Source organism: Mytilus trossulus, chromosome 1 (genome assembly GCF_036588685.1).
Source record: "Mytilus trossulus isolate FHL-02 chromosome 1, PNRI_Mtr1.1.1.hap1, whole genome shotgun sequence".
NCBI classification, from domain to species: domain Eukaryota; kingdom Metazoa; phylum Mollusca; class Bivalvia; order Mytilida; family Mytilidae; genus Mytilus; species Mytilus trossulus.
Window position 1 is genome coordinate 34,203,905 of NC_086373.1, and position 13,803 is coordinate 34,217,707.

Genomic DNA, 13,803 nt, shown 5'->3' on the forward strand with positions numbered 1-13,803 from the left:
TTAAAACATGATACCAAGAAACGGAAAGAAGATCTAATGAAACCTCAAAAAAAAGAAAACTTCTATAATATCCACGGGATTGAAAAACTGTATTCCTCACATTGTCATGAAAATTGGTGAAAGCGTTTTTGACTTATTGAACGACGTATGACGGACAGACAGACAGACGACGCTATACCCGTGACAAGCTTCCCGTGAACGGGTGTCTAGAATTGTTAAATCTTGTGTTCGTATAGGTTGTAAAACTTTTATATTTCTTTTAAAGCAATGTTGGTGTGCGCAAAGGAGATAACTTTTTATCTGTATACTCTTGTCATTGGAGTTGGCTTCGCAGTTTCAAAGTAATTGACTTTTCAAAACACTAGTCAATACTGATAGGGGATTAAAAAAGAAATCCGAAGAGCCAAAAACATATATGGGTCACCGTGCTTGTTTTTGAGATATTGGCCATTGAAATTTTGGCGGGAAAATATTCTCTCTTGACTTTTCATAGATTTATCATGGACAGGTTGAAGTTCTCAAAAAATGTTAAAAATTAATTAAAATTTTATAAGACTTTTACAGATGACTTATTATAATACATGATAAAGATTTATGAAAAGAAAAATGGGGGTCACCGGACAAATGTTTTCAAGGTATTCAACTAGATTAAACTAGAGGATTCCGAAAATCTGACAAAAAAAAAACAAAACATGACAAGCCAGCTTCAGCTTCCTTAAATGATCTAGTTGAATTATTGTGACATTCTTATGGTGGTTTTTTAAATGTTCACAGTACTGGTAATATTTTCCTTAATAATGATGAATAGCTGTATATTTAAAAAAAATAATTGGGACTTAATTTCTTCTCAAGAAACTGTTATCATAATAGAGTCTGACCTTGAACTACAATCTCCCTTGAATGCCATGCATTTGTATTGTTAATTTAAAAATTAAAAGTAGATGTGGCTAAGACTACAGAGAGTCATTAAAAATGAATGATAACCTTACATTTACTTCATCTTGTGATGGTAACAAAATACTGAACTTCGAGGAAAATTCAAAGCGGAAAGTCCCTAATCAAATAAAATAGCAAATGATAAAACATATCAAAGAAATAGAAAACAACTGTCATATTCCTGACTTGGTACAGGTGTAACATAAAATATTGCCCCCATGAAATATTGTCTGTCGGACAAAATTTCATATAAAATATTGTCCACTGACAGTATTTCATAATGAAATAGTGTCCTTGTCCATAAAATTTTGTCACCTCCTTCTGGACAATATTTCATTATGAAATTTCTGACACTTTGTACGAGTTAGGGACGACATCAAAAGTTCAATAATGGATAAAAAAAACCCACAGAATTCACATAATTTTTTCACTGACCCCCTCCCCCTCTTTAACTTAATATTGGAAAAACAGTCCCCCCCCCCCCAACCAACACCCCCAAACTATTTGATTTAAGTTTTGTATCCTACATTGATCTTTTGATGTCGTCCCTTATTATATAACATGCATATAGTAAAGGTGACCTATAGTTGTAAACATCTATGTCATTTGGTCTCTCTGGTAGAGATTAGCAATCATACCACATCTTCTTATTTCAGTATATATATATTTGACCTTTTTTATTGTATAAACTTCAAGATTGTAACAGCTTAATCTAAGTAGACTGATAATTGATTCATTCAACATCGCAATCATATATACTGATGAAGGATATCTGTTATCCGAAATATTTATAAATAATTACATTTATAGTTCCTTTTATGTTATTGGTGTTGTTATGTACACTTTTTAGGCGTTTATATAATTTATTTTATTGTGTACATGTATCGTTACTTGTAACGATCCAGCGCCCTCGTGGGAAAAATCGTTGACTATTTTTCAGACGTTTTATATATATATTTTCAATGTTGTAATTTATTCCAATGAAGAAGGCCGTAATGGCCGAAACGTATGGGAATTTGTTTTATAGTTTTTATTATATATATATATATTACCGTTGTGCAAATCTTTAGACTGATATATATATATATATATATATATATATAAAACGTCTGCATAGTAGTCAACGATTTTCCCCACGTGGGCGCTGGATCGTTACGAGTAACGATACATGTACACAATAAATAAATTATATAAACGCCTAAAAAAATGTACACAACAACTCCAAATACAAAAAAAGGTAACTATAAATGTAATTATTTATAAATATTTCGGATAACAGATATCCTTCGTCAGTCAGATTCTGATGTGAAATGAATCATCTTTGAGTATCGTTAGATTAAACTTTTACTAAATCTTGAATTTTATACAATAAAAAAAGTCAAACCGAACATCAGTAAAGACGCTTGCACCATTCTAAAAAAATGTTAACATGACATAGGTTATATGGTTTATTACAACAGAGAGCTCATATATATGCTTTAAATACAAATAATAATGTGCGATTTGAACTAGCACAATTCTAAAACTGTATCGGGAACGACAATTATGATGATATAACATGTATACGCATGATAACGTCTGTAAAATTACCAAATAGACAGCACTGCTGGACGATCTAAATATTTGAAATTGAGAGTAAAGTAGTTACAACAGAGTCTGAATATATAAACATCGTGAACAAACGGCCGTAAAAATGTAATAATATTTTTTACTAAGTATAACTAGAAGAACGTGGCTAGGTACTTATTTATCCCTCAAAAAATTAAGCAATTTAAATTGGTATCTTCAACAAATGTATTTAACAAATGAAAAAGGTTAGGAAAAAGAAACAGAGACTGTAATAATAAGTAATATAACCTGAATGTGAAGCACTACACGGAGTCGAACTACATCTTTTCATTTATCCCATTTGGTGCCAAAGTTGTTAATTTTCGTATCCAAAATCTTTCCCGAGCGAGTCTATCCTCCTTAGACCAAGCAGAGTTGTGGTCAATGATTTTAATGGTCAGTCGATTGAGATCTGCCTTAGTGTGGCCAGGGGATCTCAAATGTCGACTGAGAGGGAGGTCTGGCTTGCATTGGTAGTCGCTACGATGGCCGTTCATTCGTTTGTGAAACGGCTGTTCTGACTCGCCAACATACTGTTTACCACATTTACACTGTAAGAGATACACAACATTTGAAGTCTTGCAATTAACATTGCAAAATATGGTGTATTCTGTGCCAGTGGAGTGACTGTTAAAAGTCTGGGTATCCAGTATTTGTTTGCAAGTCAGACATCGTTTGTTTCCGCAACCCTTGCAAGATCCCATAGATGATAAGCCTGCTTGAGAGGATAAATCAGCTCTCACCAGCAAGTCTTTAAGGCTTTTGGGCCTACGGAATGCCAGTACAGGTGGCTCGGGAAAGATCTTGGATAGTTTTGAATGTTTTTCGATCTCTTTCCAATTTTCGCGGATTAGGTGAGATAAGTTGTCAAATTTTGGATGGTAATTCAACACAAAAGGCACCCTCTTGTTGACCTTTTTTTCTTTATATTGTAAAAGCTCATCTCGGCTGATGTTGTTAGCACGAGAAAAATTTATATACGAGCCCAAACAAAAAATATAAACGAGTCTAAATTGAAAACTACGTTCATATATATATATATAAACGAGTCTAAATTGAAAACTACGTTCAAACCTATGACTGCGTTGGATAAAAACCGCAATTTTTATACGTGTGCATGTCAAACAAATTTCGTTAAAAAAGGGTCTAAAAACAGCACAAACAACATTTTCCAAAAGACCAAAAGCGTGAAAAAGTATATTTAAACAAAACGCATTTGACTAACAGGTCGAACAACTGGTGTTCTTTAACCCTGCTGATTGCGATATATATATCCATTCTAGATAGATTCTTTGTACTGTGTGTATCTGTGATCAATTTATTCAAATATTGGTTACTATTGTTTATAATTCAACTAAAGTCTTTTTACACTATAGATTTTTTTAACAGATCATAGTTTTGAAAGTTATATTGTTGCTTAAACAACTGATCTTCGAAAGGCATACTAATTTATTGTGTATGAATCATAATTTTTTTATTAAAAAAGGGTTCATTTTTGGGTTGTCGAACGTGATAATCGTATCTGTAGTTTATGCAATTTATGTGAAACTGGTGATGAATTTCAATTCATGTATTGTCTACTTTTTTCTCAAATGTAAAGAAGTTCCGACAACTACAGTTTACTTGCCAGACTTATTTTTGCACACAATCGTAACTACTCGGCCATTCTCGCTACGCAGTACATTTCTTCGTGCAACCAGAAAGGCCGAGTTGTTCCGATTGATTTTTGCACACTGTAATTCCATAAAATATGTACTTTATATAATTGTATATGTAATCATGTCTTTCCATTCATTTTTTTTGTATATGCATTGTAATGTGTGTTGTTGTTATTATTACTGTTAATGTTCTGATGGAATCTTGAGAAATAAAATTTTCAAGGCTAAAAATGGTCAACAAACATTGCAGCATTGTTACATGTAGTATCTCCTTAATAGGACACCATCACAAAAAGTATCGAATAAAATGAAAACAAATAGCTTTGGAGGCTTTAATTAGAAAAAAAAAGAAAAAAAATACCTGAAAAAAAAATAATCAATATAAAAGTAGATTCTCCAGGTTGATCACCAATCTCTCGTTCTTGTTGCTCGTTTTGTGCAAACTTGTCATGCGCAAAATCTGCATGTTATAATATGTAAAAACATCTTTCTTTGTACCATTAACTTGGTTTTATAAGAAATAAAAGAATCTTAGTAACATTTTGGCGGGAATGTCAAATCCACTATAAAACTTATAATTAATAATACGGAAAAGACTATATCTATCAAAATCCATGTAGAAAAAAATCCAGTGTATGTGCTGAGATTCGAACTCAAGACCTTTGGCATATCATGGCACGACACATACCACTTCTCCAGGACGACTGGATACGAACTTATAGTAATTTAACATGCTTAAAGGAAGCAAGATGTTTTTTATAAGTGGGGCGAGTTGGCAGACCTTTATTTAGTGGGGTTTAAACCTTTTTCGTTAATAAGTGAGTTGTCAGACTGATTGTTCAATTTGATTTTACACTTTTTCAAAAGTGGGGCGAGTCAGTAAACAAGAATGGAGCGATTTTTTTTATAAAGTTGCGATATAGTATGGGCCGATTGGCAAGTAGTGCGAGTTTATAATACATGGTTTGAAATCTACTCATCGATCATGTTCGGGGATCATAAAGGGTATACATCATATACATGTATATATAAAGTAAATTATAATGGTTGTGTGGCGTTTTGAACTAGATTTTATAAATTGTAAATGTTTATCGTCTAATCTAAAACAGCTGGGATGTAAAATGGTTGTCCAACCCGGGACAACTGGGATAACTATTAATTATCTTGCTGTCTCATTGAGATATACTGCACATAACATTGTATACAGAAAAAGGAGCGGATAGAAAAACTAAATTGTGTAATGAATGTTACATGTGCAGTTGAAAAGTTGCAACATCAACATAAAATTGAAAAGTTCACAATAGATAAATTGAAGTCATCTCTTCTGTAAATTCTGTTCCGCGTGTCAACTCTTAACAGTCAATAAGTTTTGAGATGTGAAATAGTTCGAACTGTATTTGTGGTATCGATAATTTCGAGTTTAATGGATAATTGCGACACTGCTGACACTGTCGACACATCAATTTGAGGTGTTTCGTAAACGTGGATATAAAAAGTTATACATCTTTCATTCTGCTTGAGTAGCTCGTATATGAACTCAGCCGATTGAAATAAATAAACAAGTCGTTAAGAGAAAAGGGATACATTTAGTTCAAATCAGTGGGGTGATGATATCCACAAGTTTATAGAAAGTTCACAGAAGGTAACGGATGCGCCAATCAAAATATCGTATGCCTCTGTTTCAAATATAGGAAAAAAATATTTAAAGGTCTTGTGGTTGTTGTTTTTTTAAATGTTGTATTTATATGGCAAATGGTCATTTGTTGAAATGCTGTTTTGTCAGTAAATATAAGAAGATGAAGTATGAGTGCCAATGAGACAACTCTCCATCCAAATCGCAATTTGTGAAAGTAAACCAGTCAAAGTGCGGTCTTCAACACGGAGCCTGGGTTCAAACCGAACAGCAAGCTATAAAGGTGTAATACCACCAAATCATGGTACGTCACATCCGGTTGCATACAAAAGTAGGTCTAAAAAAAATTCCCTTGAATTTGACCGTTGTAGGTAATTAATTCTACATTTTATTGCAGTAAAACTATTTCTGTGTCATAAATATATGTCTTGGGTATTTCAAAACACCATTATTTTTTATTTGTGATTTCTATAGAAAATTTTGTAATCTTGAGGTTACATGGTGAATAAACCTTGTACACAGATAGAATAAGGGGAGAAATTTGATTGGTTAACTTCCAATGATGGTTATTTTCTTATATGCAATGAAATGTTATGTGAAACTTTTTCTATAGAACTGGACAGGATAAAACTTTACTCATGCAAAGTATTTCATTATTTGAAACAAAGATAAATTCTACACAATTTTTTGAAAAGTGCAAATTTAACAAAGACTAATAGGGGAAAATCAATAGTGGTATTACACCTAAAGGGCCCCAAAATTGACTAGTGAAAAAACTTTCCTATAATAAAAAAAACGAAAAACGAGGAACACTAAGGATCCACATCAACAAACGACAACTACTGAACATCAGATTCCTGACTTAGGACAGTAGCAAACAAATGCAGCTATTTTAAGCATTTTAATGATACCAAACATTCTCCCTTTTTTAAGGCATTAATGACGTTAGAAACATGTTTTAACATCCAAAAAAATGTTTTTGACTTACGACCATGGAAACAATGTGTTTCTGATTTTAATAAAATTTTAATTTTCTAGTGCTTATAAATTTTAATTCACTTTGACACAGATATAATCTTGCCTTTGTCAAATCTTAGTAAAGTTAATGATCATACTTGTTTAGAATAAAAATGGATAATCCTATGTCAGTGACAAAACAAAACATTTAAGGTTGAATAATGATACTAAATAAACTAACATGTTGAAGAATGATATAAACTTGCAGGATAAATCAACTATTCCAGCCATAAACATCAGAAGTCAGTGATTCATGACCTATCGGTTGTTTGAACATGTTTTAAAATCGATCATAAATTTGTTTTATTAAAAGAAAACATGACAACAATGATACATAAAAATAAATATATAATGTGATTTATGTGACCAGGAAAACCATTCAAGTTTGCTGAACTTCACATTCTATAAAATATACAATATTAAATCTTTGGATGTTTCTTGAATGTTAAAAAATCATTTTAATATAAAAATGCTAATTTCAATAATCATTAAAAAAATCGAGAAACATTAAGATACTAAAACAAGACTTTCTTTATATATAATAATAATTATTCAAATATTTCATTAATCAAATACGGTTTTACAAAATAGAAAAGCTGACCGGGTTCAAAACTTTGCGTCCGTTCCATGTAAAAAAAAAAAAAAATTACGTATTGCTACTTATGTTTTTGGACAAAACATGAGTTGGACAAAACATGAGTACGTTTTCTGTGAGATGCCAATTAATGAACATTCAAAGCAAACTTTAAAAAAATATCATATTTTATATTTATAAAGCAAATTTGTTTTATTCTACTTCTTTCTTTGTTGTTTAAAATAATTAAATGAAATAAACAAAAAAACAAAACATGTTAGAATCAATGATACATTACATAAATGCTATCGTATTGCAAGGATTGATTGTTATTGCGTCATTAAAACATATCTGCAAGTCTTGCGAGAATGTCCAGAACTGTTTCATCAATATCTATTGGTGGTGCATCTCTAGTCAGACCTCCTTCACTCATCAACTGCCGTGATGCTCTCTCCAAACTGATTGCTGATTCAACAAGAACTATCACATTTGTATGATTTACGCCGGATATTCCAAACTTCAAAAATATTTGTTCCGCAAGTTTTCTCCGATAGAAGTCGCCTCTGTCGCCGGACATGCCAACATCCTCATGCATACCGTTGAGGTATTTAAGGACTTGACTCATATTAGACAAGCGATGTTCTTTGATGAGGAGTGTTTCGTTCATCAGCACTAGAAATCTTTCACAAGCTAACTGTAAATTAAAGTAATATGCAACTTATTATGCATAGTATATAACTTTTTGGGGCACCGACCCAAAGGATCGATGTCAAGTTTTCTGTTATAAATGAAATTAAGAAACATATGAAAGATGCAGTTTAAAAACAATTTTTTTTAAAACGAAGTATTGTGCAGTTATATAATCTTTTTAACTCAGAAGCATTGAATTTAAAAAAAATATATGGTATTTTTATGTATAGAATTGACCGAAACTGCCAAAAATGATTCGGCTGTTTTCCACTCTTTGGTCGGGTTGTTGTGTCTCTATGACACATTTCCCATTTTCATTCTCAATTATATCCCATAGAATTAAAAACTGTGCCGTTTTAACATACACTGACAGACGATTTAATAAGCAACTCCGTTTTATATTTACTAAGCTTGAAAAAAATAAAGACAACTACATTGGCATTACTTCATTTCGGATATTTTTGTCAAATGCCTTAAATTCAATTATCAACAGTGGACGGTATGGAAATATGGTCACCGTTACTTCTCTCGTTCTGCAGTTTATAGACATGTGCTTGGGATAATTGCATCATATGTGTCATTCAATTAAACTGTGTGGGATGTAAACATATCCAGGCATGTCAAACGCGGATTCCGCCTTACTACTCTCAATTTATTAACCAATGCCCTCGAAGAAAAATTAACAAGCTCTATGCAAGTTAATGATTGGAATATTTTCTATGGGTCTGTGGGTGGTAAATTGCAATGCACAATATCTGTCCTATCCAAAATTCCGTCCTTTTCGAGGAAAAGTCAACATTTCTGGACTATCAATCCGACCAACCCCCATGTGATGTACCAATCTGGTATATTTATTGTATAATTATTTACTGAATATTCATGAAGTATCTTCCACCGGACGCTGGTTTAACTATCGCCCTTTGATGAGACTGTAACCTAGAAACCAGAACCGAAGCATAGCCTAGATAATTTATAGTTTTTATTGCCGTAGCTGTGGACTCCCTTTTTTCTTTTTGTTTAATAATGTTGATTTTGACAACAAGCTTTGTCACACGATGAAATATATGCAGCATACATGTATTCCGCTTTAATAACAAAAAAAAAGTATTCCGTAAGTTTAGGGGCAACTTTTCATTTTGTCGAACTATTTTGATAATTGTGACAAAACTTGATACATTTTCCGCGGGATAGGACTGCAGTGGTAATCTTTATGAGTACATAACCGAAAGGGTTCTAGAGAGATATTCTTAATTACGTCTGTTCCGGGGAAGGGTAGGCATATTCTGGTTTGTTAACTAGATGCAACACCCTTTTCGCCTACTGGGCAATGAAAGCTTTACAGCTCAAATGATATTTTGTTGAAAAAAGTTCAAGTTCTGACCTGTGCAATTCTATTCATTGACATAACTGGTGCAACTCGATCACGCTGGAATGAAGTCCTCATCGTCTGTGTAGATGGCGTGCTAGCTAGGGTATATCCTACTCTGTAAGACATTGTTAATCTACAAAATAAAATGAAGATGTGTGCATTTGTGACATTAAGATCTTTTCTTCATTTTTTTTTATCGCAAAACAAAACTAAGAACTTTGCTTTTGCTTATTCTGCTTGAATAGGCATAAAATTTTCAAGTTGGAAAAATAATCGTATTACAGACGCTTATGAATACGGAACCCCATTTTCTACTTTTTTGAGGGGTTGCATTTGAGATGTGTATGTGTTCTTGTACTTAACCATGTTATCTTACAACAACTCTTCCACTTACAACGAGGATCAGTACTTCTAAGCAAGTTTTTGTAAGATTGCATGAAGAAGAACAAAAACGCAAAATTTGCACTGAAATATTGAGATTTTTTTTTAATCAAACTGAACGCCAAACACCAAGAAAGAAAAGCCTTTAAGGGGCATATCCAAAACGCCTACTAACAGTCTATGATAATTGTATTATAATTAAAATAAAAAACGCCAATCGTTATACAACTTATGATCATCAAAACAATGAATTAAATGTTTTACAAGGTTAATTCTTCTAATAATTACACAAGTCTCCAAATGAAAGGCTTTAATCGGATATGTTTTTCGTGGCAAACAAATGTAATCAGAACCTTCAGTTGATTCATTAAGAGTTATTGTGATATTCTAACGTGTTATATAACTTAGGTCAATAGTTTGTTGCTTCTATCACCAACAATATGAAAGAATATTGTACATCTCCAAAAATATTTGTTTCTGCCTTGCTCTCCATTTCTCATTGTTTGTTCTCTTGCTTACAAAAAATATATTATTTTCCTAATTTCATATTACTCTCCTTGTTTCGCTTCTGTGGTACATCCTGAAGAATAACTCTGATTATTGTAACCCCGTGACACCAATTTCATTTTCGTTCTTTGATTACGCTCATGATAAAGTTCTAATGTTAAAAAATATCTATTCTTTCACCACATTAAACAGAAGACATGCCTTCATTTAGCATTGTTAAAGTGAAAAGGATCAATGCTTTAGATTTACTACAGTTAAACTGCTTTTTTTTTTAAGTATTTACCAAACGATCATGATCATTTCTTTATGTTTATGCTTCTCTTTTACTTTGAACCGTCGAAATATTTTCTTTTCTCGTGTTGTCTTTATATGATATGATCCGTCTGTGTACTCGAAGAAATAGTCAACAAAAATAATATTCACAATCATAGGATTTAATTTTTTCAACAATTAATCCGGATTTTTTGGAAGGGGGACTGTTCTTATTATGATTATTATTAGCCTGATGCATTCTTTTGCAAAACATTATATATCTTCTCTTTCGCGTAGTTGTAAATAAAGCTAGTTAATTGCATCGGGTTTTCATTGTGTTGCCAAGTTTTTTAATCATATTTATCTATAAATATATATATAATATATAACAAAACCAATCACTTAACAATGCTTTAATTACTCATTTTAATATAAATGATTTTTTATCGCGATAAATTCAGATAAAAGACATACTGTATACATTTCTAAAACCGATTGACCTTGTCACTTACTTCGATAAAAATGTCACCAAATGCACCTTAAATGTTCAAATAATACCCGTGGCTATTATATCAATGTCAATAATTTGATATCAATCATCAACTGTAGGGATCACAGTGTCTATGTCGAAAAAACAATAGTTTCGCACCTGTAATATCAGCTCTTTTGATCTTACCTTTTAGATGATCAGTAGGTAATTGTTGACACTTAAAGTCGTATTCTCAGTCATCCATTTGTAAACAAATCATACTAAGGCAGGTAACTCCTGGGATACCTGTATACCCTGATTTAATTGCAATTAAAATCACCCAGTCACTAAGTTAAAGGTATTTTTTAGTACAGGTAAAAAGTTTTTACCGCGTAAATTTGAATCGAATATTAAATCGTTTCGATAATTTGTGATTATTCCGTTATTAAATTTCATTACTATATTAATTTTGTTGCATACATGCTATTTTAATGAACAAATTCAATCATGAGTTTTATGCTGAGTAATCGAATTCGACAAAGTATCGTTTTCTTTTTTAACTTTGGGGGAAAATAACGAAAAGGTTTAATATTCCGTCCATCTTGGCGGCACTAATGTTTCTTGAAACCGATTCTGTCTAATTTTGACGTGTGCAGTTTTAAAACAATGTTCATGGGAATTGCAACAACGGAAATAAGCCAGTTTTCAGAGTCAAAACCGTTAAATACAATAAACTGATATAGATATAAGAAGATTTGGTACGTTTGTTTTTAATTGTTACACAAAGTAACTCAAAAGTACATTAACAATACAACTATCTGTATCACATTCAAATAGTGTGGTCGATCAAGAACAATGATGGGAAAACAAATGGCAGCGCACTAAACATGTTACAATATGTCATCCTATTCGATATTATGGTTATGGTGTAATCATTGCTCATCATAGGTAGCAATAAATGGCCTCAGGTATACATCCATCAAAGCGTCTACGTCAAAATAGTGATCATCTTCCTCTAAATATTGATAGCTTGTTTCGTTTGTATGTGAATAAGTTTATAGTTCGGAATTCCCCTTTTTGAGATGATTTTTTTATTGTGATTTTTTTTTAAATTATTGGCATTATACACAAGTTTTAAAGGTAAGATATTTTCACAGAATATATATGTTTACAGAACTCTTATGACAAACCTTAATGTTAAAAGCTATAACCATGAACAATTTTGCATAATACCAAATACGCGTTCCAAAGTAAATGAGAGAAAAAACGTCAAAACGGCGAAGGATCTAAAATGTAAAGAAATTAACATCTGCACGCGCAGCATTGCTCAGTGTCGCCTTCTTAATTCCGCTGTTAAAAAGAGGCTGGTAAAAAGTAAAAACACAAAAATACTGAACTCCGAGGAAAATTCAAAAAGGAAAGTCTAAAACCAAAAGACAAAATCAAAAGTCCAAACACATCAAACGAATGGACAACAACTGTCATAATTCCTGACTTGGTACAATTGAGCAAGTTTGTACATCGTTACATAAAATTACGTAATATATTTTTTAAAGCAACTGTGCTTGATTGTGAATCCTAGATATTTATTTCAAGTGTGTTTTATCGTTATGTGTTGATTTATCTGAATAAATCTTGTTCAAACAAAACTGCAGGGTCGGTTATTGCACCGTAATCAAAATAAAGAGGAGACTGGATTTACCCATTTTTATTTCGATTTTTTTTTTATGTACAAACGTTGCGTGTACTTTTTCTTCTTAAAAGTTTAATTTCAAACTGAACTTAAAGATTATATGTCATCATGGCTCGCTAACTCGTCGAAGTTCGGCTATAAGCCAAGAACGTCAAAGATGTGATTGTAATATTATATAAGAACTATAAACCGCTGTAAAACCAGGTATTACCCACCATTTTCTTCGGAAAATGCATGTACCAAATCAGGAATGTGGAAGATGTATGTTTCACAAGTTCCCTTGATTGACAGATTTCGATATGTCAGCCTGATTTATGGATCCCCCCTTTTTTTTTAATTTTCTTTAATGCTCAGTATGTTTGTTATTCTTTTTTTGTATTGACATATAATATTTTTTATCAATCTACCAAATAGGAAATATAACCTAATTTTTATTTGATAAATTGACTGATCTAAATTTTCTAAAAAAGCCTTGAAATAATCTTATTTAGATCGATGTGTTCTCAAACCATGTCCAAAATGTTAAACTTTCTACTGTAATCAAAACATGTTACAACGTTTAGCCAAATACCAAAGTAATTAGCCATACCATGTACATGTATCCATCTTATGCCGTCAACTACAGCCTCCGGTATATTACATATAATACATAAGATTGTCAGCAGTTGGCATTTATATTGTCCATCTAGCACTGACCAGAACAAAAGTCTCACATTATGACAACTGTCTGTCTATTATATTTTTTGGTATCCCCCGCATTATTTTAGCAGTAATTCTTAGTTTGTAAGGAAAATTGTAATACTATATAATAAGTTATATGAAAATATGCATCTCCAACTTTCTAGTACTTGTTCGAAAGTTTCAATAAAAGAAGAATCCATTTATTTTTGGCAACAAGAAAACATAAACTTTATATAGTAGTACAAAAAAGAAATTGATAACAATATTTCAGATATTGACAATTTTCAGCTAGAGGGTACATCTGAAATAAAGATTTATACTTCTAAATTGAAGAT

General features: G+C 31.9%; 2 protein-coding genes across 7 annotated transcripts in view; one reads left to right on the forward strand and one right to left on the reverse strand.

The window, feature by feature from the left end:
* Positions 1-7,138: 7,138 nt before the first annotated feature.
* Positions 7,139-11,438, reverse strand: LOC134722355 (uncharacterized). 5 transcript variants are annotated; one of them, XM_063585972.1, is made up of 3 exons: positions 11,302-11,438; positions 9,498-9,618; positions 7,139-8,120 (listed from the first exon to the last, which is right to left on the reverse strand). In XM_063585972.1, the coding sequence occupies exons 2-3, from the start codon at positions 9,609-9,611 to the stop codon at positions 7,767-7,769; spliced, it is 468 nt and encodes a 155-aa protein (XP_063442042.1). In that variant the 5' UTR covers positions 9,612-9,618; positions 11,302-11,438; the 3' UTR covers positions 7,139-7,766. The 5 variants fall into 5 exon arrangements, with proteins under 5 accessions (XP_063442042.1, XP_063442057.1, XP_063442049.1 ...); XM_063585987.1 differs by having other exon boundaries at positions 11,275-11,365; XM_063585979.1 differs by having other exon boundaries at positions 11,138-11,315.
* Positions 11,439-12,064: 626 nt separating this feature from the next.
* LOC134722389 (ferric-chelate reductase 1-like) overlaps positions 12,065-13,803 on the forward strand; it is a 33,416-nt gene continuing 31,677 nt past the window's right edge. Inside the window, exon 1 of one of the 2 annotated variants that reach the window (XM_063586011.1) lies at positions 12,065-12,234. The gene's annotated coding sequence lies outside the window, so the exon portion shown is untranslated. The remainder of the gene's footprint in view (positions 12,235-13,803) is intronic. The other variant, XM_063586017.1, reaches the window with a different exon arrangement.

Bases quoted from the DNA above. Each gene is read 5' to 3' on its own strand.
- LOC134722355 (XM_063585972.1), bottom strand. From the start codon at position 9,611: ATGTCTTACAGAGTAGGATATACCCTAGCTAGCACGCCATCTACACAG. The intron at 8,121-9,497 runs GTCAGAACTTGA...TTTAATTTACAG, and splicing joins CAATGAATAGAATTGCACAG to TTAGCTTGTGAAAGATTTCT.